The sequence below is a fragment of the Hipposideros armiger genome, unplaced genomic scaffold (assembly GCF_001890085.2).
Source record: "Hipposideros armiger isolate ML-2016 unplaced genomic scaffold, ASM189008v1 scaffold_24, whole genome shotgun sequence".
Taxonomy (NCBI): domain Eukaryota; kingdom Metazoa; phylum Chordata; class Mammalia; order Chiroptera; family Hipposideridae; genus Hipposideros; species Hipposideros armiger.
In genome coordinates, this window is record NW_017731374.1 from 5,667,543 (window position 1) to 5,686,997 (window position 19,455).

General features: G+C 46.3%; 1 protein-coding gene across 2 annotated transcripts; it reads right to left on the minus strand.

Moving 5' to 3' along the window:
- Positions 1–9,536: 9,536 nt before the first annotated feature.
- SLC46A2 (solute carrier family 46 member 2) lies at positions 9,537–18,150 on the minus strand. Of its 2 annotated transcripts, XM_019635776.1 has the most exons (4): positions 16,806–18,147; positions 15,338–15,421; positions 14,776–14,932; positions 9,537–10,110 (listed from the first exon to the last, which is right to left on the minus strand). In XM_019635776.1, the coding sequence occupies exons 1-4, from the start codon at positions 17,938–17,940 to the stop codon at positions 10,053–10,055; spliced, it is 1,434 nt and encodes a 477-aa protein (XP_019491321.1). In that variant the 5' UTR covers positions 17,941–18,147; the 3' UTR covers positions 9,537–10,052. The 2 variants fall into 2 exon arrangements, 1 of the variants encoding a protein (XP_019491321.1); XR_002123163.1 differs by lacking the exons at positions 9,537–10,110; positions 14,776–14,932 and having other exon boundaries at positions 15,337–15,421; positions 15,505–18,150.
- Between the last annotated feature and the right edge of the window lie 1,305 nt (positions 18,151–19,455).

Consider the following 19,455-nt stretch of genomic DNA (forward strand, 5'->3'; position numbering starts at 1 on the left):
AAAGGCATGAATAGAAGGCAGGTCTTGCTTTCTGTGGATACATGGCGGCTCTGGAACTGGCCTCTGTGGGCACTGACTTGTCTCAGCCTAGAAAGAGGTGTTGACACCTCCGTGGAAAGCCCTTAATGTACAGCCGCCTGTAGCTGTGAGTGTGGCGTGCTGCCTGCTTGTGATGATTGACACCTGTGTTATGGTTTCTGGTTCATATAGGACCATTGAAATCAGTGTCTAAAAGCGTCTGTGCTAGCGTGGCAAGCCACCGTCCTTGTCCTGATGCGATGTCTCGGGGAGCTGAGGGGGTGGTGCTTCCTGAACTTGTTTCTGACACTAGAATGCAGTAGTAGATTAGAAACTGTTTCTGTGTAAAATGAAAAAAAAAGGTGCATTTTATTCTGTGAAGTTCTTCAGCATTTTCCTTTGGCTTGTTAAATGTCATCAGAGTAGCAATTAGGTCTGTTAGGGGATGTCTATTGTCCTGAAGTTGGAGTAGCTCGGCAGTGGTTGAGATCATGGGGCAGATGTCAAGCCCCACCTTCCACATCTGCTTTGTGCAGTTGCCTTTACCTCACCCCAAATTCCTAATTTAATGTTTCCCGTGGCGTCCACTGAGGCGACTTTTTGCTGAGAGGCTGGTACGTTGTTATGACACAGTTGAGATTTTGTAAACTCAGTGCGAGTGCCCTACATGAAGTGCTTTAACCCTTAATATTTCCTGGTCAGGAAGAAAAGTCAGTCTCTGGTCGAGCCTCTAAGATGACAAGTGCAACAGCGAACTCTTTGCTTCTAGTTAAGCTAAAGACTCAATTTGCAGCCAAATTCCTGGGGACTGCTCGCATCTAAAATCGTTATTTCAAACTATTACCAGGTCTATTTTTCATATCAACACAAACCAAGCAGACAACAACAACAAAAAAAGGATCTATCTTCCAATTCATTTTCTTCTTCTCCTGAAATGAAGTTACATATGTCACACTGGTGTTCTTTCGTCTGTGGCTCGTCCCTATAAAATTATAAATCCGAGTCTCAAGCAGTAGTATTTTTTTTCTCTAATGAAGCAGCTGTGCTGAGACACGGCTGCATGTGGAAGTTCGCCTGCAAATGCCAGTCAGCGTGCAGCGTGTGGAAATCGATTCGCTCCACTTCTAAGAGCAGAGTTGACCTTGGTCAGCCACAGCTGTGATGCTGCTGGGGCAGCAGTTGGACGACACAGAACAGTTTGGTTCTGTTTCATCGTGTTTGAAAAAGTCATGGTTTAAGTTATAATTTTTATATCAATTGGTACTTGCCTGCACTCGTAGACCCCATTTGTGCCATTGTAAAATCCTTTGATGTGAATTTTCAGGTTGGTACAATTAGAAACGATTCGTTGAAATAGAACGGTCAGAACAGTCCATCTACCCTGAATGGTGATTCTGTGTTTCATTCTACCTCTAAACCATCATGTTGGGATGGGTGTTGATGCCCGGGTCCAACCTGACAACACGTGGGTGGAATCGGGGTGTGTATCTAACAGTGGGTTGATGGCCCTCTATTGATATTTGGCAGAAGATGCTAGACTGACCCAGCAACAAATGCTCATCTTTGGGAATGTGTGAAGCCTTGCTTTGTGGAATGTGTGCTTTAAAAATGTTGCCCAGTGTAACGTACACTTGGAAAGAACTATGGAAGGAGTTTCAAGAAGACTAGAGTCTATTCTGCTGCTAGTTGCTACATTCCTGTGTCAGGATTAGTTGGGAAAGAAGGCAGCCCTTCAAAAAAATCATCAGGCTCCTCGCTGGGACACATGGGGAAGGGAGTGCGATCTGTAGTCATTACCGGACATTACTGGAGGCAGAAGACTGGCTCTGAAGGGATTTGGGCCATCTTGGGATTTCGTCTTTCTCTATTTGTTTGGTCCCCATGTGATGTTCCTGTGCTTTAAGACACCAGAGAGAGCTGGAACGAGAGATTGTCATCCCACATGCCACTGATAGCACAGTGGGGAAAACCAGTTTATGTTACAGACTTCCTTGGAGAAATGGTCTAGGCTGGCATCTGATGAGGTGAGGAGCCTGGACCAGAAGGAAAGGGACAGCAGGCAGAGAAGGAAGCTCTCCAGCCCTTCTCACCCCACAGCTCTTTTGGGTCCCTGGAGGTCAGCAGCCCCAAGTATTTGCCTCTTCATTTCCCATCAGCACAAAGGTGATTCCCTATGAGAAATGTAACCCGGGGACTTCTGTGCCAAAGACTGCCTTGTAGAGGCTTCGTCACCCTATCCTTCTTGGCTCCACAAAGTCGCGGCGCTGAGATCACCACCTCCTGTCTTGTATTTGTTTTCCAGGAGATTTTTGCTTGCAGAAGCGCCTTACCTTAGGCAGACAGACCTGGACAGGTTTTGAGGCGTGAGCACATGGCAGTGGAATGGAAAGTCATCCCTGTCAGCTGCTCCTGAGCCTGGGAAGTGAAAGGTTTTATTTACCCCTATTAAAAATGCAGGCTAAGGCAGGAGAGAGAATTCCTAGAAACTGAGCAGATTTTAGAGAGCAAATGATGTTGAAGAGGGCAGTTGTGATTTGCAGCAGATATGAACACTGCTCTCCCTTATCATGTGATAGATCTGTAAGAAGATTCTAGGCTACTCTGCTCAAAGCGAGGAACCACTGCTCCTAGTGCAGGAGGGGACACCTTACACAGCCAGGTTTGGGGTTGGGATTTCTTTTTTAATGAGACTTAATAATGACTCCTGGTGAACTCATGTAAGTGCAATTATGGAGGTGATTGGCTCATATTTCACTGTGCTGCCCCTTGAACTCACCAGACACCTTGCTTTAACCGAAATAACAAAACCTAGCACAATGCTGGGGATCACGGTGAATATAACATAAATTTGTCTTCGTTGCCAAATTTCAGCCATACCTGGAGTGTGTTCTCCATGTGGTGAAATTGAACGTGTTTTCTCAGTCACCATCCCCATGAGGAAACTGAGGGTGCACTTGTGGCCCATTTCTTGTGAGGCCGCCTTTTGTGCTGGAAAGACAGGAAGTTCTGCTTTAGAGGAGAGCATGGTGGGCATGTGGTGCAGTCTGCAAGTGGAGTTTCTCTCCGAGGATGGTGGCAGCCCGAGAAGCACCCAGAGTCTGTATGGCTTGATCCTGCCAGTGATAGCATTGAAATCACGGGCGCCTGGTTCCATTTTGACACCATTCATTGGATTATAGAAACACCATTCTCTACACTCTGTCCTAACTGGTGAGAAAGCAAGGTCCAGAGCGACCTCCTAGGTCCGTGTTGGCCTCATGTGTTTGGGTCTTGGGATGGGTTAGAGCTGGGCTCTACTCTGCTCTAAAGGGTGCTTCTGCTCAGAAAGTGGGCTGCTTGTGGTCAGGGCAGGGCATGCTGATTCTCGACCCCATCTTCCCAGATGCCTACTTTAAAGGCCTGTGGACACTGGGTAATCTAATCACAAGGTTGGGGTAACACTGCTTTGGCCATCCTCATTTAAAAAATTATGTTGGGAACATGGGTTTGCCCCTCACTTACAAAAGTCCTCAAGATGGCAACAGATTGGACATGTCCTCTCACTGCTTATGTTTTCTCTATTCTAATGGCAGGTGGCATTCATCAGTAAATTTGAGGGAAATGTCATCCCCTGGGCCAGACATACAGATTGAGCTGAGTGTGATGGAGTTGTCCTCTTCCTTGTGTTTTTTTTTTAAATTCACTGAATAAACCAGACCCGATTTTGGATCAACCCACTCAATAGGTGGTTTTTGTTTGAAAAATGTCTGGCCTCCCCATCGTTGCACAGATCAGAGCATATGCGGGCTGACTGTATTAGAAAAGGTGGGGAGAGGCTGTGTTTCAGGGGATTTGACTGTTCTTTCTTAATCATATGTGTTTGAAATGCTTTCTGGGTATGGCTGTCTTACCCCTTCTATGTGGCAGAAAAATATGTTATCCAAGTAGTTTTGACTCCTATAGATAGCCTGCAAGTATGTGCTTTGAAAAAATAACAAACCAAAAGAGTATTTGTCTCATATATAAACATTCTGTGTGTTTAGCACTTGAAAAATCAGTGACTCCCGACTTTGAAAAATGCCAAAAGTAGCCTAACTCTACTTTTTGAGAATTTGTCAACACCTATTTTAATGCCTTACTCTTCAACTAGAGTTTTTTAGATTCTGGGTTAAAAAGAGTTTTTAGAAATGTAATCAGTTGTTCAGCTGAAATACTAGAGGTCTAACATAGCAAGTCCTCAGTCCTCTTAACGAAACAAGCAAGAAAGTGAGGTTCCTAATTAAGGCTGCCTTTTGGGAGGAGAAAGCTAAGTATTGCTATTGCCAAATGATATTTTTGATAATGTAAGGAAACACAGGGACCACAAAACCTTTTTTTTTTGTTTCAAAGTGTGAAAGATTAAATTAGTGCCTTTTGGCACAGTTTTGATTGTAAAGGAGATACGATATCAGCACTGACAAATCACATAGCTACAAAGAGCTCTATAGATTGTGACAATATTAAAGGTTTACCCTGAATCTGCAGAACAACTTTTTAAGATATACTGTGGGGGCCTCAGAGCAGTATGTTTCAGAAAGAAATTCTCCACAGTTTGAAATGCCGAAAACATAAAACATACTGTGTTGACACACATAATTTAGTCCATTTTAACAGAGCCTTTTTTCTTTTCTTTTTTTTTTAAGATTTTATTGGGGAATTGGGGAAGGGACCAGCCAAGTTGTTGTTCTTCAATCTTTGTTGTGGAGGGCACCAGTGGCCATCTGGCTGCCCGTTGGCAGCTTGTGGCCTCTAAGCTCAAGGTGCTGTGTTCAATCTTAGTTGTGGGTGGGCGTAGCCACCATCCCATGTGGGAATCGAACCAGCAGCCTTGTTGTTAAGAGCACACGCTCTATCCACTGAGCCATCCGGGTGGCAGCTCAGCTCAAGGTGCTGAGTTCAATCTTAGTTGCAGGTGGGCATAGCCACCATCCCACGTGGGAGTCGAACCCGGCAGCCTTGTTGTTAAGAGCGCACGCTCTATCCACTGAGCCATCTGGGCGGCAGCTCAGCTCAAGGTACGAAGTTCAATCTTAGCTGCAGATGGGTGTAGCCCACCATTGAGCAGGCAGTCTTGTTGTTACACCAGCTGAGCCATCCTGCCAACTGTTGGCAGCTCAGCGACAGCTCAGCTCGGGGCCCAGCGTCACTGGCCCATGTGGGAATCGAACCAGCGGCCCTGTTGCTCAGAGCTCACACTCTTAAGCCAACTCTTAACCAAATGAGCCACTCGGCCGGCCCTTAACAGAGCTTTGAGTATTAAAACCAGTGATTGAGTATTGTACATGCACCTACCCCAGCAGTGTCACCCTCTCACCGTGTGATTCTGGGCTCCCTGTAGGCCAGGTCAGAGCAGGTAACACCTGTCAACGCCCGGTTGACAAGCTGATTCATAGCCTCAGACCAGCCCTCCAGTCACCAATGATACTGGAAAGGAGAAAGGGGGATTGCTTGCCCCTCAAGTGTGGAACTGGGGAGAGGAAAGTAGATAGCAAACAACAGTGAGAATCAGTAGGCTAAAACGATGCCTGTGTCAGCTGGGCCTTCATCAAATAACAAATCAGCAGCTCTCAATAGTCAGCACCGTTCACCTGGACACGTCTGAAGTTTGGGTCCTGTCCAGTGGATGCCCTGTCCATTTTACTTCTGTGTGCCCACTCCCTAGAGGTCTGTGAGTTGGGAATGCATTGAGAAATGATGGACACCTGATATATTCCCAGGAAATAAACTGCCAGCAGACTTTCTAACTTGTATTTTAACTGTTGAAAAGACATAAAAACTTTTGCTTAGGTCATGTCCAAATTATGGACTGTATTTCTTATTTTTAGAAATCATTCTTTACGTATAAAATTTTAAAAAAAAAAAAAAACCTTCTGAGATATTAAGTCCTCTGTGTAAACGTGTTCTCTCTATGCTGCCATTAAGCCAAATCAAAAGCTGTGAAAAAAAAAATGTGCTCGAGAATGTGTGTAGATGAGAAAGTGATTTATTTACAGATCAAAGTCTTTGTTTCATGAAGCTACCAAATTTAAAAAAGGATGGCACCATTTTTTTCCTCATTATGGAACCCAGAGACATAAAAAGAAGAAGAAGAAGAAAAAGAGTGTTTGTTGCATTTTTGATGCTGGCACAAGGTTTTTGTCCACTTTTTTTTTTCATATATCTGTGTGTAAAAAATTCTGTCTGTTGTTTACTATGGGATTAGTATTACATTTTGAGGTAAACAAAAGAATTTGTATTGCTTGATAAACTGTTAGCTTGTAAATTTAAAAAGTTTTCTTTACCTCAATTAACTTAAGGTAATGGAACAATAAACCTATAAAAGATGCTTTCTTTACGTTGAGTCATGTTCTCATTTCTACCCCTTTATTAGAGAGGAAAACATGCATGCCTTTTATTGTTTGTTTGGTTTTTTTCTCTCCAAAGTTTGCCTGCAAGAATCAGGATGTACAGAGCAACAGGAACAAATTGCAATTGAACTATTTTTATAATTCTTCACATCTTTATAAACTTATCTTCAATTTACCATCTACATCTACAAGTTGGCACCAGTTTGGGGAAATGAAGAAACTACCTGTACGTAACCACATCTGTAACCATGATTGGTAGGCAGGCTGGCAGCCAGCCAGGAAATTACATGAAGGATTTCTTCCTACTCCATCCGATAGCAAAGCACAATATCATATTCTGGTTCAGAGCCAGCCATTTCCTGATTTGTTTTTTATTGCTATGATGTTATTAAAAAATCTGTAAGGAAAGAAGTGTCTGTGGTTCATTAGAGTGTTACAGTGTATTGCTGTCTGTTAAGCTCACCTATTATGGATGGCAATGTACTAGAAATGGACTTAAACTGGTGTGAAACTTGGCTTACTGATACTAGACATCATTAATATAAGCCCATAGTCATACAAAATGAGGCAGCAAGTTGGGATAAAAGGAAGAGATGTGGGATCAAGTCTCAGCCTTTCCACTTACTGTGTGGCTTTAGGCAAGTTACATCTCTCTGAACTTCAGTCTTCTGATCTTTGAAATGAAAACACACCTTCCCTGAAGAGTTGCCAATAGGACTAGCAATAATGTATACAATGCACCTGAGTGTCTATTGGGCACTCATTATATGATAGCCCTTATGGCAAGACTCTTTCTATTACTTGTTTAAAACTTAAATATTAAGGTTATTCCCATAACAATCCTTCCTGTATGCTTTGCCATTGAAAATTGAAAAGCAGGGTATACCTGTTTTGAACTGTTTTCTTTTCAAGAAGATAATGGAGATAGTATGCTGGGGGATTGTAGTCAGACTAAGGGCCTGGGGAATAGATGGAAATAGATTGCAAAGGTGGCAAGAAGCAATAGGAAGATGGATTGAAGAGATTTCTGTGTTGAAGGGAAGGGGTCAGAGATGACTTGGAGACTTCCAGCCTGGGAGCTGGGAAGTCAATCAGGAGAAAAGTATAAAAGATGGAGTGAGTTTAGATGGTGCGGTGGGACAAGAAGAATTTGGTTTGTATTTATGTTTGAGGAAATCCATGTGGAGGTGTTGACTAGATTGTTGGAAAGAGAGTTCTGGATTCCACAGGAGTCAACTAGATTACTTGGGAAGAGAACCAAGGACACAGCTTTTGGGGCCTCAAGAATTAAGGATGCAGGAAGAGGAGGAGGGGGACTCGGAAAGATTTTAAGGAGAAAAAGCCAGGACCATAGATTAGAACAGTGGTTCTTAAGCATGAGGGCTTGTGAAAACACCAGTTGTTGTGTCCCACCCCTAGAGGTTGATTCTGCTGGGGCCCAAGAATTTGCATTTCTCACAGGTTCCCAGGGCTGCTGCTGCTGCTGTGCCAGGAACCACGCTTGGAGAATCCCTGGTTAGAACATCTGTGAGAAGAAATGGTGACCTGGGGAGAGTAAAAAAGGTTTGAAACTGCTACCCTAGTGACAGGTGGGGTTGAAAAGGAGCCAGTACTGGGGCTTTGAGAGCCCAACTCAGGTTAAAACCCACAAGTGTATGGCAGGGTCAATGGGGACAAATAGGGACATTTTTCTAGATGTTGAGAGCAAGCTTTTCAGGAGCAGGAATGAAGAGGCCAATGATTAGATTCAGGCTGGGGAACTGGCCAGGGGCTGGGGTGGGAGGCAAAGAGTCAAGAGAAACGAACATATTGGTGAGAGTTTAGATAGGAGCATGGCCTTGAACTTATCTTCCCCATCGCACCTTCTGGGTTTATGTTGCTTGTCTCAGTGAGGGGCTCTACCTTCTTTCTAGTTGCCTGAAACCCAAATCTGAGTCACCGTTGCCTCCATCAACTTAACCTCTACAGTCCATCCATCACCAGTTGCTGATGACCTCTAGCTTCCAACTGTTTCTCCAAGGGCACCTGTTTTTCTCCATCCTCGTAGCTTCCTACCCAATGCCAGTCCCCCATCATCCTTCACTTGGGTTACTGAAGGGGTCTGTTGTCTCCTTTCTGCAAGACTTGCTCCTTCCTCTACCGTTTTATCCTCAGTGCTGCCAGAGTGCTCTCAGATACAGAGGTAAGCATTCCATGTTCCTGCTAAAACCTTTCATTCCTCTAGATAGAAAGTTTTTTTCTAAAGGCTCAATTTTTCGTTGTTGCTCCTTACCATCCCAGTCTCATCTCTCAGTTCAATCCTCCTTGATACCACTCCCTCCCACCCTGTCTCTGCTCCCCTCACATCAAATTCCTTTGTTTTCTGACAGTCTCATCTCTAGGCCTTCCAGACTGTTGTTCCACCTGCCTGGAATGTCCAACCTCTGGCCTTGGTAACTCCTTATCGTTTCAGCCTTATGTGCCATTTCTGAGAAGCCCTCCCTGCGCTCCTAAATCTGGATTATGTGCTCCCTTATGTTAGCACTGATTACAGAACACATCATTGCCTGATATTCTGTCTGCTCCACCCACTAGACAATATACTCGGTTAGGGCGGGAGCAGCCATCTTCTCGCTATACCTCAGTACCTAGCATGGCGCCGAGACCTTAGGACGTGTGCCAATAAATGTTTGTTCATTTCCTGCAAGAGATCAGACATACAGACCCTCTGAGCCCAAATGCTCTGAGATTTGAATGCATTCTCTAGCTTTAAGTTTTACCCCAGGATAAGATGCCATGTCTGTCGTTATAGACGGAATCTGACCTGGGAAGGAATGAGTCACACACATACTATGAATGTTGATTTTACTAGGAGGTGAGTCTGCTAGTTTTATGAATGTGTGTGAAATAGGCGGTAAAAATACCTCAAAGTAAAATGGCTCTTAGCATATTTCTTCTCTCTTCTTCCTTCAATACCATTCACTGTGGGAGGTATAGTTGACTGAAAGTATTCAATTGAATATTCCATGAAAGCAAAAGTCTTTTGATATTTGCTTCTTAAAAACAGTAACAGTGACAACAAAACTACCCTGAGGCCAAGAGCCTGAGCTCTAAGTCTCTCCTGAATGTTCACAGCTAACAAGGACACAAGAAGAAAGCCAACTTTTTCTCAAGGGTTTATTTTTATTTAGAAAGTATTGACTGATGTTCACTGCAGGCAGTTTTTACAAAACATCCCTTCCACATTCTCCTCAGGTTGTTGAAGATGCATGCCTTGGTTTGAGTCCTCACATGGGACTCCAAGTGCCGCACCCAGGTGACTAGTTAGCCATACTTTGGAGTCCAGGAGACGATTTCTGGATGAAAGGTGGCAGTTGTCTGAAGCCCCTTATAGTGTCAGGTGTGGCTGTGAATATAACCCTTAACGTTCACACTCGACTGCCCGCAGAACCTAAGCTCTGCCTAACAGGAACAGCTGAAAGCTGAGAAAGTTCTTCCATCACCAGGAAAATGCTTTTCCCCACCCACCAGAGACACCTGAGCCAGAGCAGGTCATTCCAAGCTGACTCTGGCTGGAACTCAGGTTTCTTGGGCAGTGGGTTGACTTGGTCACCAGTTCCTGGTCCCTTCCCTTGTCTTCAGAGAGGCCTGGCAATTGCTGGTGTTTTCAGCTCCTGCAGGTCAGCACCTTCATCTCTCTGTAATGTCTGCGTATTTCAACCATGAGGCTTGTTTATAGGCCACGATGCTGTAAGAGTTTACAAGAGAGAATTACAAGAGAAGAGCTGGAATGGGGCAAGGTGGGAAGGGCTCTAGCCACCTCTTTACCACTAATAATAGACGGAGAGGCTGTATCCATTATGGCATCAGAACGCTGTACTGAGTAGAGAGAGATGGCCCAAGGGAATTTCTCTCATCCCAGGCTCACTCCCATCATGTAACATGAGCTCTATGCATCTACATTTTCCTTTTCCTGGAATCTCTTTCCATCTTCTGCCTGAGGATGAGCTCCCACGTGTATCTCAAGATTTGTTAATCCCAAGCAGAATTAGCTGCCTCATTTTCTGCCTTTCCAGAGCCCCTTTATTTCTTCCATAGATCATTACATTATTTAAAAATAGTTGTAGATTAATGAATTGTAGGAGTTAGGAGCTCTGAGTTGGCATGTCCTTCAATCTCTGGGGCCCTCGGTTTCCTCTTCTGTCTGAGCTCTAGGTGCCTCTGGTTCTAAGCTCTTCCTGACTGATATACAATACCTGGAGCTGCTGGATGGGGGGTGAGCTTAAACCCAAAACTTCTAAGGGAAAGAAAGCTTTGTGAAAACTTCCGCTCTGGTTTCCCACCTTCCATGAGCCACAGGGCTCTACAGGGAGGGGCACTGACTGTACTTAAAACACAACTGATTGTGTTACAAAATAACAAGAGGAGAGCCAAGACTTTGGAGGCAGCCAGCCCAGGACCCCATGAACTCTGGTTGCAGCCCTGACTCCACAGCTGACCCTCCTATGGAGCGCCATAGCACAGCAACTTGGTGATGGCCAGCCCCTGACTTCAAGGTCAGCCAACAGGCAGCGCTGGGATGTGGGTGGTCAGCTGTCCCGGTTAGTAGGTGCCACACTCTTCTGACAGATCATTTATTCATTAAACAAGTGCTTTCTGAGCATTGCTTTTATGCCAGGCTCTGCTGGACACAGGATATGCGGTGAGCCAGAAATGGTCTCTACAGGGAGCCTGCAGTCTACTGGGCAAGCACATGAAACAATCACTAAATAATCAACTGTCATACCATGAAGAAAAAGTATAGGAAGCTTGGGGAGCATAAAATAGAAAGATCTAATTTAGATTGGCAAGGGGATTTCTTTCAAATTTTCTTTGAGAAAATGATGTTTAAGACCACAATTAATTGGGTTAAGAAAGACGTGGGTGAAGAAGGGGGAAGAGTATAAGGGGGGGCTACTGGGGCTGAAGCATACAGCAGGGAGGGTGACTCGTGGCAGGAACAGGAGGCTAGAGAGATTGGCAAGGCCAGATTATGCAGGACCCTGTGCTTCACGGTAAGATGTTTGGGTTTGGGTTTTACCCTAAGAGTCATGAAAGCCAAGTGCAGAGCTTTGACCAGGAATATGTGATCTGATTTACCCTTCAAGGAAATTGCTCTGGCCACCTGGTGCAGGGAAGGCGGGCGAGGAACAAGAGTAGATGTGAGGAGAGTGGCTCAAAGGCTAATCTAATCATCCACGTGGTTTGGACTAGAAGTGGCAGCAAAAAGATAAAAAGGAAAGGATGGATTTGAGGCCTATTTTGGAGGGAGAATCAATGAGGCCTGATGGACTGGAGGTGGGGGAGGAGGAAGAGGGAGGACATGGGTGATTCTATGATTTCTACCTTGGGTGAGTGGTGGTGCTACTTAATGAGATGGGGAAGACTGTCAGGGGAGCAGACTTAGGAGGACATCAAGAACCCAGTTTTGGAAATTTAAATGATAATTTGAAGTTTGGAAAGTACTTTAGATTACTTAGAGACTACAAAGTGAGAAGACAACCCAGAACAGAGCCCCAAGAATTTTTCCATTTGGAGCCTTGTGGAGAAGAAGTGATCGTAGAGGCAGGAGAAAAACCGGGAGAGTGAGGTGTTGAGAAAGCCAAGTGACAATGACAAGCGCCACTCAAGGAAAGAGTGATGAACAATGTTGGGGGCCACTGAGAAACCATGTGAGGTGAGGACTGCAGCGAGTCCATTGGATTCTGCTTTGAAGAGTCCTATCTTAGTCTGAGAGCAGGGGCAGAGTTAAGTGGGGACATCAGACCATATTGGGTTGAAAAATGAATGGAAGGTGAGGACGTGAGAGAGCATGTGCACACCAGCCTCTGGAGGGCAGTAGATTGTGTTGGTTCTGGTAGCAAGAATTCAGGAGAGCAGCTAATTAGTGTAGTGAGCTCTCTAAAGAAATGGGAGAGGTGGTACCCAGATACCCAGTGACTTATCTAAGAAGCAATGTCATGTAGTGGATAAGAGAAACTGCCTGGGTTCAAATCCTGCCTCTGCCACAAATTAGCTGTGTAACCTTTGGCAAGTCATGTAATACCTTAGAGTCTTAAGAGTCATTTCCTCATCTGCAAAATGGGGATAACAATAGTAATTACCTCCGAGGACTGTTTGAGAAGATTAAATTTGTTAAATTGTATGAACTATCTAAAGTAGTGCCTTGCACATATTAAGGGCTGTTTAAGTGTTTGCAATTATTATCGTTTTTTAAAAAAGGGGAGGGGAGGAGAAGAATAGGATGGGTGCAAATGAGCATAGGTTTGTAGGTTTGTTACTTTGGGGAAAACGAGGCCGTTCCCCTCTGATGGCTTCTATTTATGAAGCACGAGGCAGTAGCTGAGCGCATGTGTGTGGCAAGTGGGCTGCATGCAGATAGGCAGAAGCAGACGTTTATTTCCTCAGCATCTCCCTGTTTGATATAGAGAAAAGCAAGCAGGAGAGGGCATGTCCTCAAAGTAACGTGAAATCAGCTCACTCTGGTTCCAGGAACTGCTGGGACCAAAATTCCTTCTTACAAATAGGCTATTGGCAGCTGTGGCCCTTGGACCTCTCCTCCTAGCCTCCTGCCTTCCATGGCCTCCTCTGCTCCCCTGCTCTAACAAGCCTTCCTGGGTTTTTATGTCATGGAAGGTAGCTTTTCTTTCTGCGGTCAGGAGGTTCTACTGGTCTTTCCTGTTGATCTTACTTAATGATTAATGATACAGCCTTGGCCTCTTCTAGCTGTCAGAATTTTTCAGGATCTCATTTATTTAGTGACTTCGTGGAAGGGAAAGGTAATGGAAACACTCCCTGTACACCAGAGTTTCTCAGTCTAGGTTGTACATTCGAATAACCTGGAGGGCTTTTAAAAATTCCTGTGCCCAGGCTGCACCTTGGATCAATGGAATCAGAATCTCTGGGGATGGGATCCCAACATCAATAATTTTTAAATCTGTCCAGGTGATTCGACTGTACAGCAGGAGGCTGTGTTTGCACATGGGCCTCTCTATTGCTAAATGTCTACAAAAGAGGGGAACAATTAGCAACTACTGAAGCATCTCCTTCATATAAACAGTTAATTACTTAATTGGTTCAAGATTCTATCTCTGCTTTTGTGATATAAGATCATGACAACCATGCACGGCCTAATCAAGATTTTGTGCACGGGATGTATGACTGTGTCCAAGTGAATGTTACAAGTGCATTGGGGTGAGATCTCAAGGGCAGCACAGCTGCTTCATGTGCCCTAAAGTCTCTTAACAAAGGCAAAACATCCTACTTAGCACACACATGAAACAATGAAACTGAAAAGGAACCAATTATTATATTTTCTTTCTCATTGCTTTCATTTGTCTGTTTCTCGCTCTAGCTTTGACACACATTAACTACTAGTCAGGCTTGTTTTGTTTTATGGTTTTTGTTTATTTGTTCAGGTTAAAGAGAATATTGCAACCAACCGCCAATCAAATAGGACTGGATCACTTTCAAGTGACACATTACTCACCTTGACAAAGAGCTCCTAAGAAGTTTGCATTGCGTGCTAGGTCTAGCTAAGCCCAACCCATTCAGCCAGAGCTCACATGAAACTGAGCACATGAAACGGCCTAAGGGCTGGGCAGTTTGAGAACAGGTCTGGCTCAGTCCTACACCTTGAGAAAATGAGAGCCGGTCCGAGGACCCTAATGATCATGGCTGCTGTTTGCACAAATTCTCTAAGCGGTTTCCTCTTATTGTTATTAATAATAAGAACATCTTATTATTCTTAACTGTGAAACAAAGCAAACATGATTGATGGCTCCTGTCTCAGGAGGCCCAATTTTCTAGGCCAGCAGTGGCCTATACTGTAATGTGATGTGAGAATTCAAATAAGGGGGAAATGAGACATTTCCCCCAAAGACGTCAAGGAAATTGCCCAAGTCCTATGGAGAGCTCCCCCAGTCCAATCGCCAAGAGATTTCAGGGGCACTGAGCACCGAGGCTGCCAGGTACCAAGCCCTCAGAGGGCACAAAAGAGAACAAGTACTTGGAATTGAGGCAGGATGATTCTCACCTAAAGGGAGCTAAACAAAAGAAGTCTGAGAAGTTTACAAGGGTTTCTAAGCTCAGCCTCTGATTACAAGGAAGTGGATGAGGTTCCTATAAATAAATTGTATTACAAAACTGCCAGGAAGTGAGCCAGCTGGTTGGGGCCCTCTGTTCATTACTTACGACTTTAGGGAATTCCCAAATAATGAATTTTGGGGTAACAGCGGGACTTTTTCTTTGTGAACCTACTGAGAACCCATTAAAAATAAATAATGCTCTATGGTAATGGGCTGGAGATGGTCCAGCAGTCCTTGACTTAAGCCCAAGGGCCCAGCCCAAACAGCAGACACTGCTCCTGGCTTACCCAATTGGGATGATGGCCATGAAGGAGAGAAAGGAGGAGAGAGCAAAGCAGGCACCGACGAACTTTTCCAAGGTGAGCTGATAGATCTCATTATACAGTGTAGATGTCACCACCCACGTCAGTGTCAAGAACAGCTGCAGGACAACAAACACCTTTCCTGTGGAAGAAACAGAGGTTACCAAGGTGTACTGCTGTCCCTTCTATGTTCCCAGTTAGCTGAGTCTCTGGGGAGCTCTCAGGAGACCCCTTGCCCTTCCCAGGACTCCCTGTCAGTCTTCATGGCTCCTATCACCAGGACTCCTGCTTCCATCCAGCTGGATCTACCTGGGACCTGTGGATGGTCGTGTCTTCCTTTGACTGTGGCTTTTCAGTGACTGACTTTCTGAGTCTTTCCCACACTCCCGTTTTCACTGGATGGACACCAGTGTGTTCCATCCAGAGTATTTGCAATTGCTTCTGGAACTGTTTTATGTGCCTTCTGCAAGCCCGAACCCTCTTCCTCAAGCCGAGCAGCTCTGAAACAGCCCAGAAAGAGAACTTCAGAGAGGTTTGTTTTACTCACCATAAGAGGAGTCCTTTATGAGTTTGGACATTGCTGATCGGATGGTTGTGACAGGGATGAGAGCGAATAGCATGATGGATCGAGCTGGAAAGAAATCACACAAGAACACGCCTTACTGTAGCCCAACCTTGGCCAAGGAGTAAATTAGAATAAAGCAAAAGTCTCACTTAGAATTTCCTCTCCCCATTACTCCTATGTGGTTTTCCCTGGAAGAAATGGTTTCTCTGCTGGCAGACTCATGCCCTCCCTGGGGCAGGCTGACTCCCTGAGCTCTGACGGAGCTGTAGATGCTGCAGACCCATTTGCAAGGTGACAAGGCACAGCTGACATAATGACAGATGGTGAAAGGTGTCTTCATTGGCCGTTTAGGTGGTTTCTAGGGAAGTGGAGTTGATGTCACTGAAGTGACTCGAGACGCCGCTCCTTGCCTCCCAAGAGAGGTGTCTGCCCTTGCAATTCACGAGCACCACTGCGAGACAGTTCCAGGGGCTTTGGAAAACTGCATCCAGAAATGTGTTCCACTTACACAGCTGCCACACACCCCTCCTTGCCTCAGGCTCCACTCATCATCCCAATGTGACGTGTCTGTGAGGGACGGGGGGTTAGAGGTGGTGAGAAGTGAAGGGGAGAGGAGTCCTCTGGCCTTTGCATATGGCCTGTTTGACTGGGAGCTGGCCAAAGGTAATCTTGCCATTTTGTTGGATGTTTTTCTGAGGTGTGTGACCTCAAGGGGACAGCCTCTGGTAACTGTCTAATTGTTCTTTCTAATATGTTAGCTACTTGCCATGTGTGGCTATTTAAATTAATATGAAATCAAATTTAAAATTCTATTCTTTAGTTGCACCAGCCACATTTCAGGTGCTCAATAGCCACACATGGCTAGTGGCTACTGTACTGGACCAAACAGATACAGAATGCTTCTATCATTGTTGAAAGTTCTCTTGGTGCATTGGTCTAGAGCTCTCTGCTTGTGGTTGTCCGAGTTGTGTCCTCACATAGAATCTTCATTCTTTTTCCTCAAGGAAATTTGTTATATGGGTTGAGGAAGGCATTTATGGAGAATTTTTATTCATTTTTAAAAAGCCTTTGGTTGGCCTGAAATGATTTTAATTAAGGGACTTTTTCAGTTGGGTTACTTCATATTTTAAAATTGGGGAGAAAAAAACCCAACCCCATCCTGAAGCCTCTTCAACCAACACCAGGCACCACTGACCACCCCTCCCTCGACCTCCTAGAGCTGTGGCCATCACTCTGGTAGCATTTCAATGGGCAATACAGTCAACACAAAGCACAGTACAACACAGATAAACTCAAGTGCACATACCCTGTCTCCCTTGAACCTCCTAAGTAGCAGGTCTAATCCCTGGTGCTAAGCTGGGACTCGTAGGCCACAGCATTCCTGCTGTCAACCGTATGACTCGGGGCCAGCACCATCCTTGTCCTGCCTCGCCAAGAATGCCAGACTCACCAATGTAGAACATGTATGTCTCTTTCGCAAAAGCCAGGAGGAGGGCTCCCGACCCAAAGGAGACCATCCCAATCATGATCATGGTGGTGTCCCGGAAGCAGCGGGAGAAGGCCAGGACGCCCAGGAAACTGGTGATGAAGATCATGTACCCTGCGGCCATACCATAGCCCACCTGCACTTGGTTCCAGCTGAGAGGCTTCCTGAGCACAAAAAGGGGCATCACATCCACTGTGCCCACCACTGCCAGGTCGTAGATGATGGCACCCACAAAGAGCAGGGCAATAATGATTTTTTGGGGCTTTACTTTCCCAGGAGATAGAGGGTGCTCCACCACATTCTGCTTGTCTGGCTGATCAGGGTCCAGGGTGCGATATGTGCCAACCGTGCCAGACACTGTATCCACCGTGGGGCGTGCCTTGCTGGGTGTGGCCACCGACTCAGGTACCTTCAGGACCAAGAGACTGTAGAAAAGGGCAAAAGTGGCACAGCTCACGCTACAGGCTGTCAGCACCAGGCCCTGCCTGGATTGCCCAGGAAACTGCTTGAAGAGGTGCCCGGAGACCATGCTCCCGCAGAATCCCCCCAAGCCCATGATCAGGTCAATAAAAATGAGGCGGACGGAGCGGCGGCCCTCAGAGGAGCCAAGGGATCCCAGGGCTATAACCCCGGACCAGTATGCCGAGAAGCCGCCGCACAGCCCGTTCACCGCCGCCGCCCAGTACATCACCTCCACGGGCCAGTCCCACAGCACCTTGAACAGTAGCCCGAGTCGGCTGAGCAGGATGCCTAGCAGGGCCACGCAGACGGAGATCTTGCGGTGGTAGCGGTCACTGAGCCAGCCCAAGCCGTAGGCCGACAGCAGGGGCGTCAAGCCTATCACGAGGTTGTAGATTATGTAGAAATTGGAGATAGCCTTCTGCTGTTGGTCCTCCACACCCTCCCGGGGCGACGGGCTGGTGCTGTGGTTGGAGGAGTTTTCGGCCCCAGCCCCGAAGGATGCCTTCACCACCAGGAGGAGTCCCGCGTCGTAGAGGGAACCGGCCACCTGGGTGGAGGCCACCACGGGCTCAATCCAGGTCCTCACATGTAGGCGAGGCAGGGAGCCCCCGCACGGGCAGGTGGCCTTGGGGCCCATGGGGTCTCTCTGATAGGGGATGGAGGGGCTTGCTCGCTGGTCGCTGCTCCGCAGAGCCTGGGCTCAGTCTCAGAGCACGAGTGTGAGCTGTGCGTCGGGGTGCGCGCAGGAGAGGGGCTGGCGGAGCCGGGCGCTGGGCGCGTGTGACAGCAACCAGCTCAGCGGCCAAGTGACCTCCCCGGCCGCGGCCACTCCTCCCCGGCTAAAAACGGCCGCACTCCGCCCCCGCCCCCACCCACGCCCCCACCTGTGGAGTAGGGCTGGCGGCAGTCCAGGGCAGCCAGGAGAGAAGTAACGCAAGACGAGTGTTGGCCCCCTGCGTCCCCACCCTCTGGCCGCCGCGTCACGCTGCTTCGGCAAGCGCGTCCGCCTGACCAGCTGAAGATTTCCCCACAGCCAGGCGTGCCCGGACTTCCTTCAGGTCCCTGGGCATCTTCCCCTGGTCCTGTCACTGCACAGGCTGACACACACGCACCCGTTCCCCAAGGCAGGAGGCAAAAGTCTGATGTCCCTGGAAAGGAGGTTTAGGCGAGGGGTGGGGTGCCTAGGATTCTGCCTGGGATCAGTGCTGGCGTGTGGGGATTTTATTTGTTGGGTTTAAAAGCAACAGGGACCCATGTATGTGCTGGGTAGCACAGACACTGAGAGAAGTGAAAACTCAGGAGTGCTAATATCTCTTTGAGATCCTGATTTCAATTCTTTTGGATAAATACCCAGCAGTAGGATGCTGGGTCATATGGTTAATTCTACTATTAATTTTTTAGAAAAGCCCTGTACTGTTTTCCACAGAAGCTGCGCCATTTTGCGTTCCTATCAGCAGTGCACAAGGGTTCTAATTTCTCACATCCTCACCAACACTCTCCTTCCTTCCTTCCTCCCTCCCTCTCTCCCTTACTCCTTTCTTCCCCCCTTCCTTCCCTCCCTCCCTTCTTTCTCTCTCTTTCCTTCCCTCCTTCCCCCTCCTTTCTCTTTGTCTTCCTTCCTTCCTTCCTTCCTTCCTTCCTTCCTTCCTTCCTTCCTTCCTTCCTTCCTTCCCTCTCTCCCTCCCTCCCTCCCTCCCTCCCTCCCTCTCTTCTTCCCTTCCTCCCTCCCTCTGTCCCTGGCTTCCTCTCTTCTTTCTTTCATTTTTTAAAGAATATCCATTCACACAGGGGTGAGGTAATATCACATTGTGTTTTGATTTACATTTCCCTGAGGATTAGTGATGTTGAGTATCTTTTCATATGCTTGTTGGCCATTTTTATATCTTCTTTGGAGAACTGTCTATTCAAGTCCTTAGACCATTTTTCAATCAGGCTATTAGTTTTGTTTTTGTTTTACAACTGAATTGTAGGAGTTCCTTAGATATTTTGGAGATTAACCCCTTATCAGACATGTAGTGTGCAATATTTTCTCCCATTCTGTAGGCTGCCTTGTCACTCTGTTGATTGTTTCCTTTGCTGTATAGAAGCTTTTTAATTTGTTGTAGTCCCACTTGTTTATGTTCAAGAAACAACCTAAATGTCCATTGGCAGT

Bases quoted from the DNA above. Each gene is read 5' to 3' on its own strand.
- SLC46A2 (XM_019635776.1), bottom strand. From the start codon at position 17,940: ATGGGCCCCAAGGCCACCTGCCCGTGCGGGGGCTCCCTGCCTCGCCTA. The intron at 15,422-16,805 runs GTGAGTCTGGCA...ATTTCTTTCCAG, and splicing joins GACATACATGTTCTACATTG to CTCGATCCATCATGCTATTC. The intron at 14,933-15,337 runs GTGAGTAAAACA...TTTCTTCCACAG, and splicing joins CATAAAGGACTCCTCTTATG to GAAAGGTGTTTGTTGTCCTG.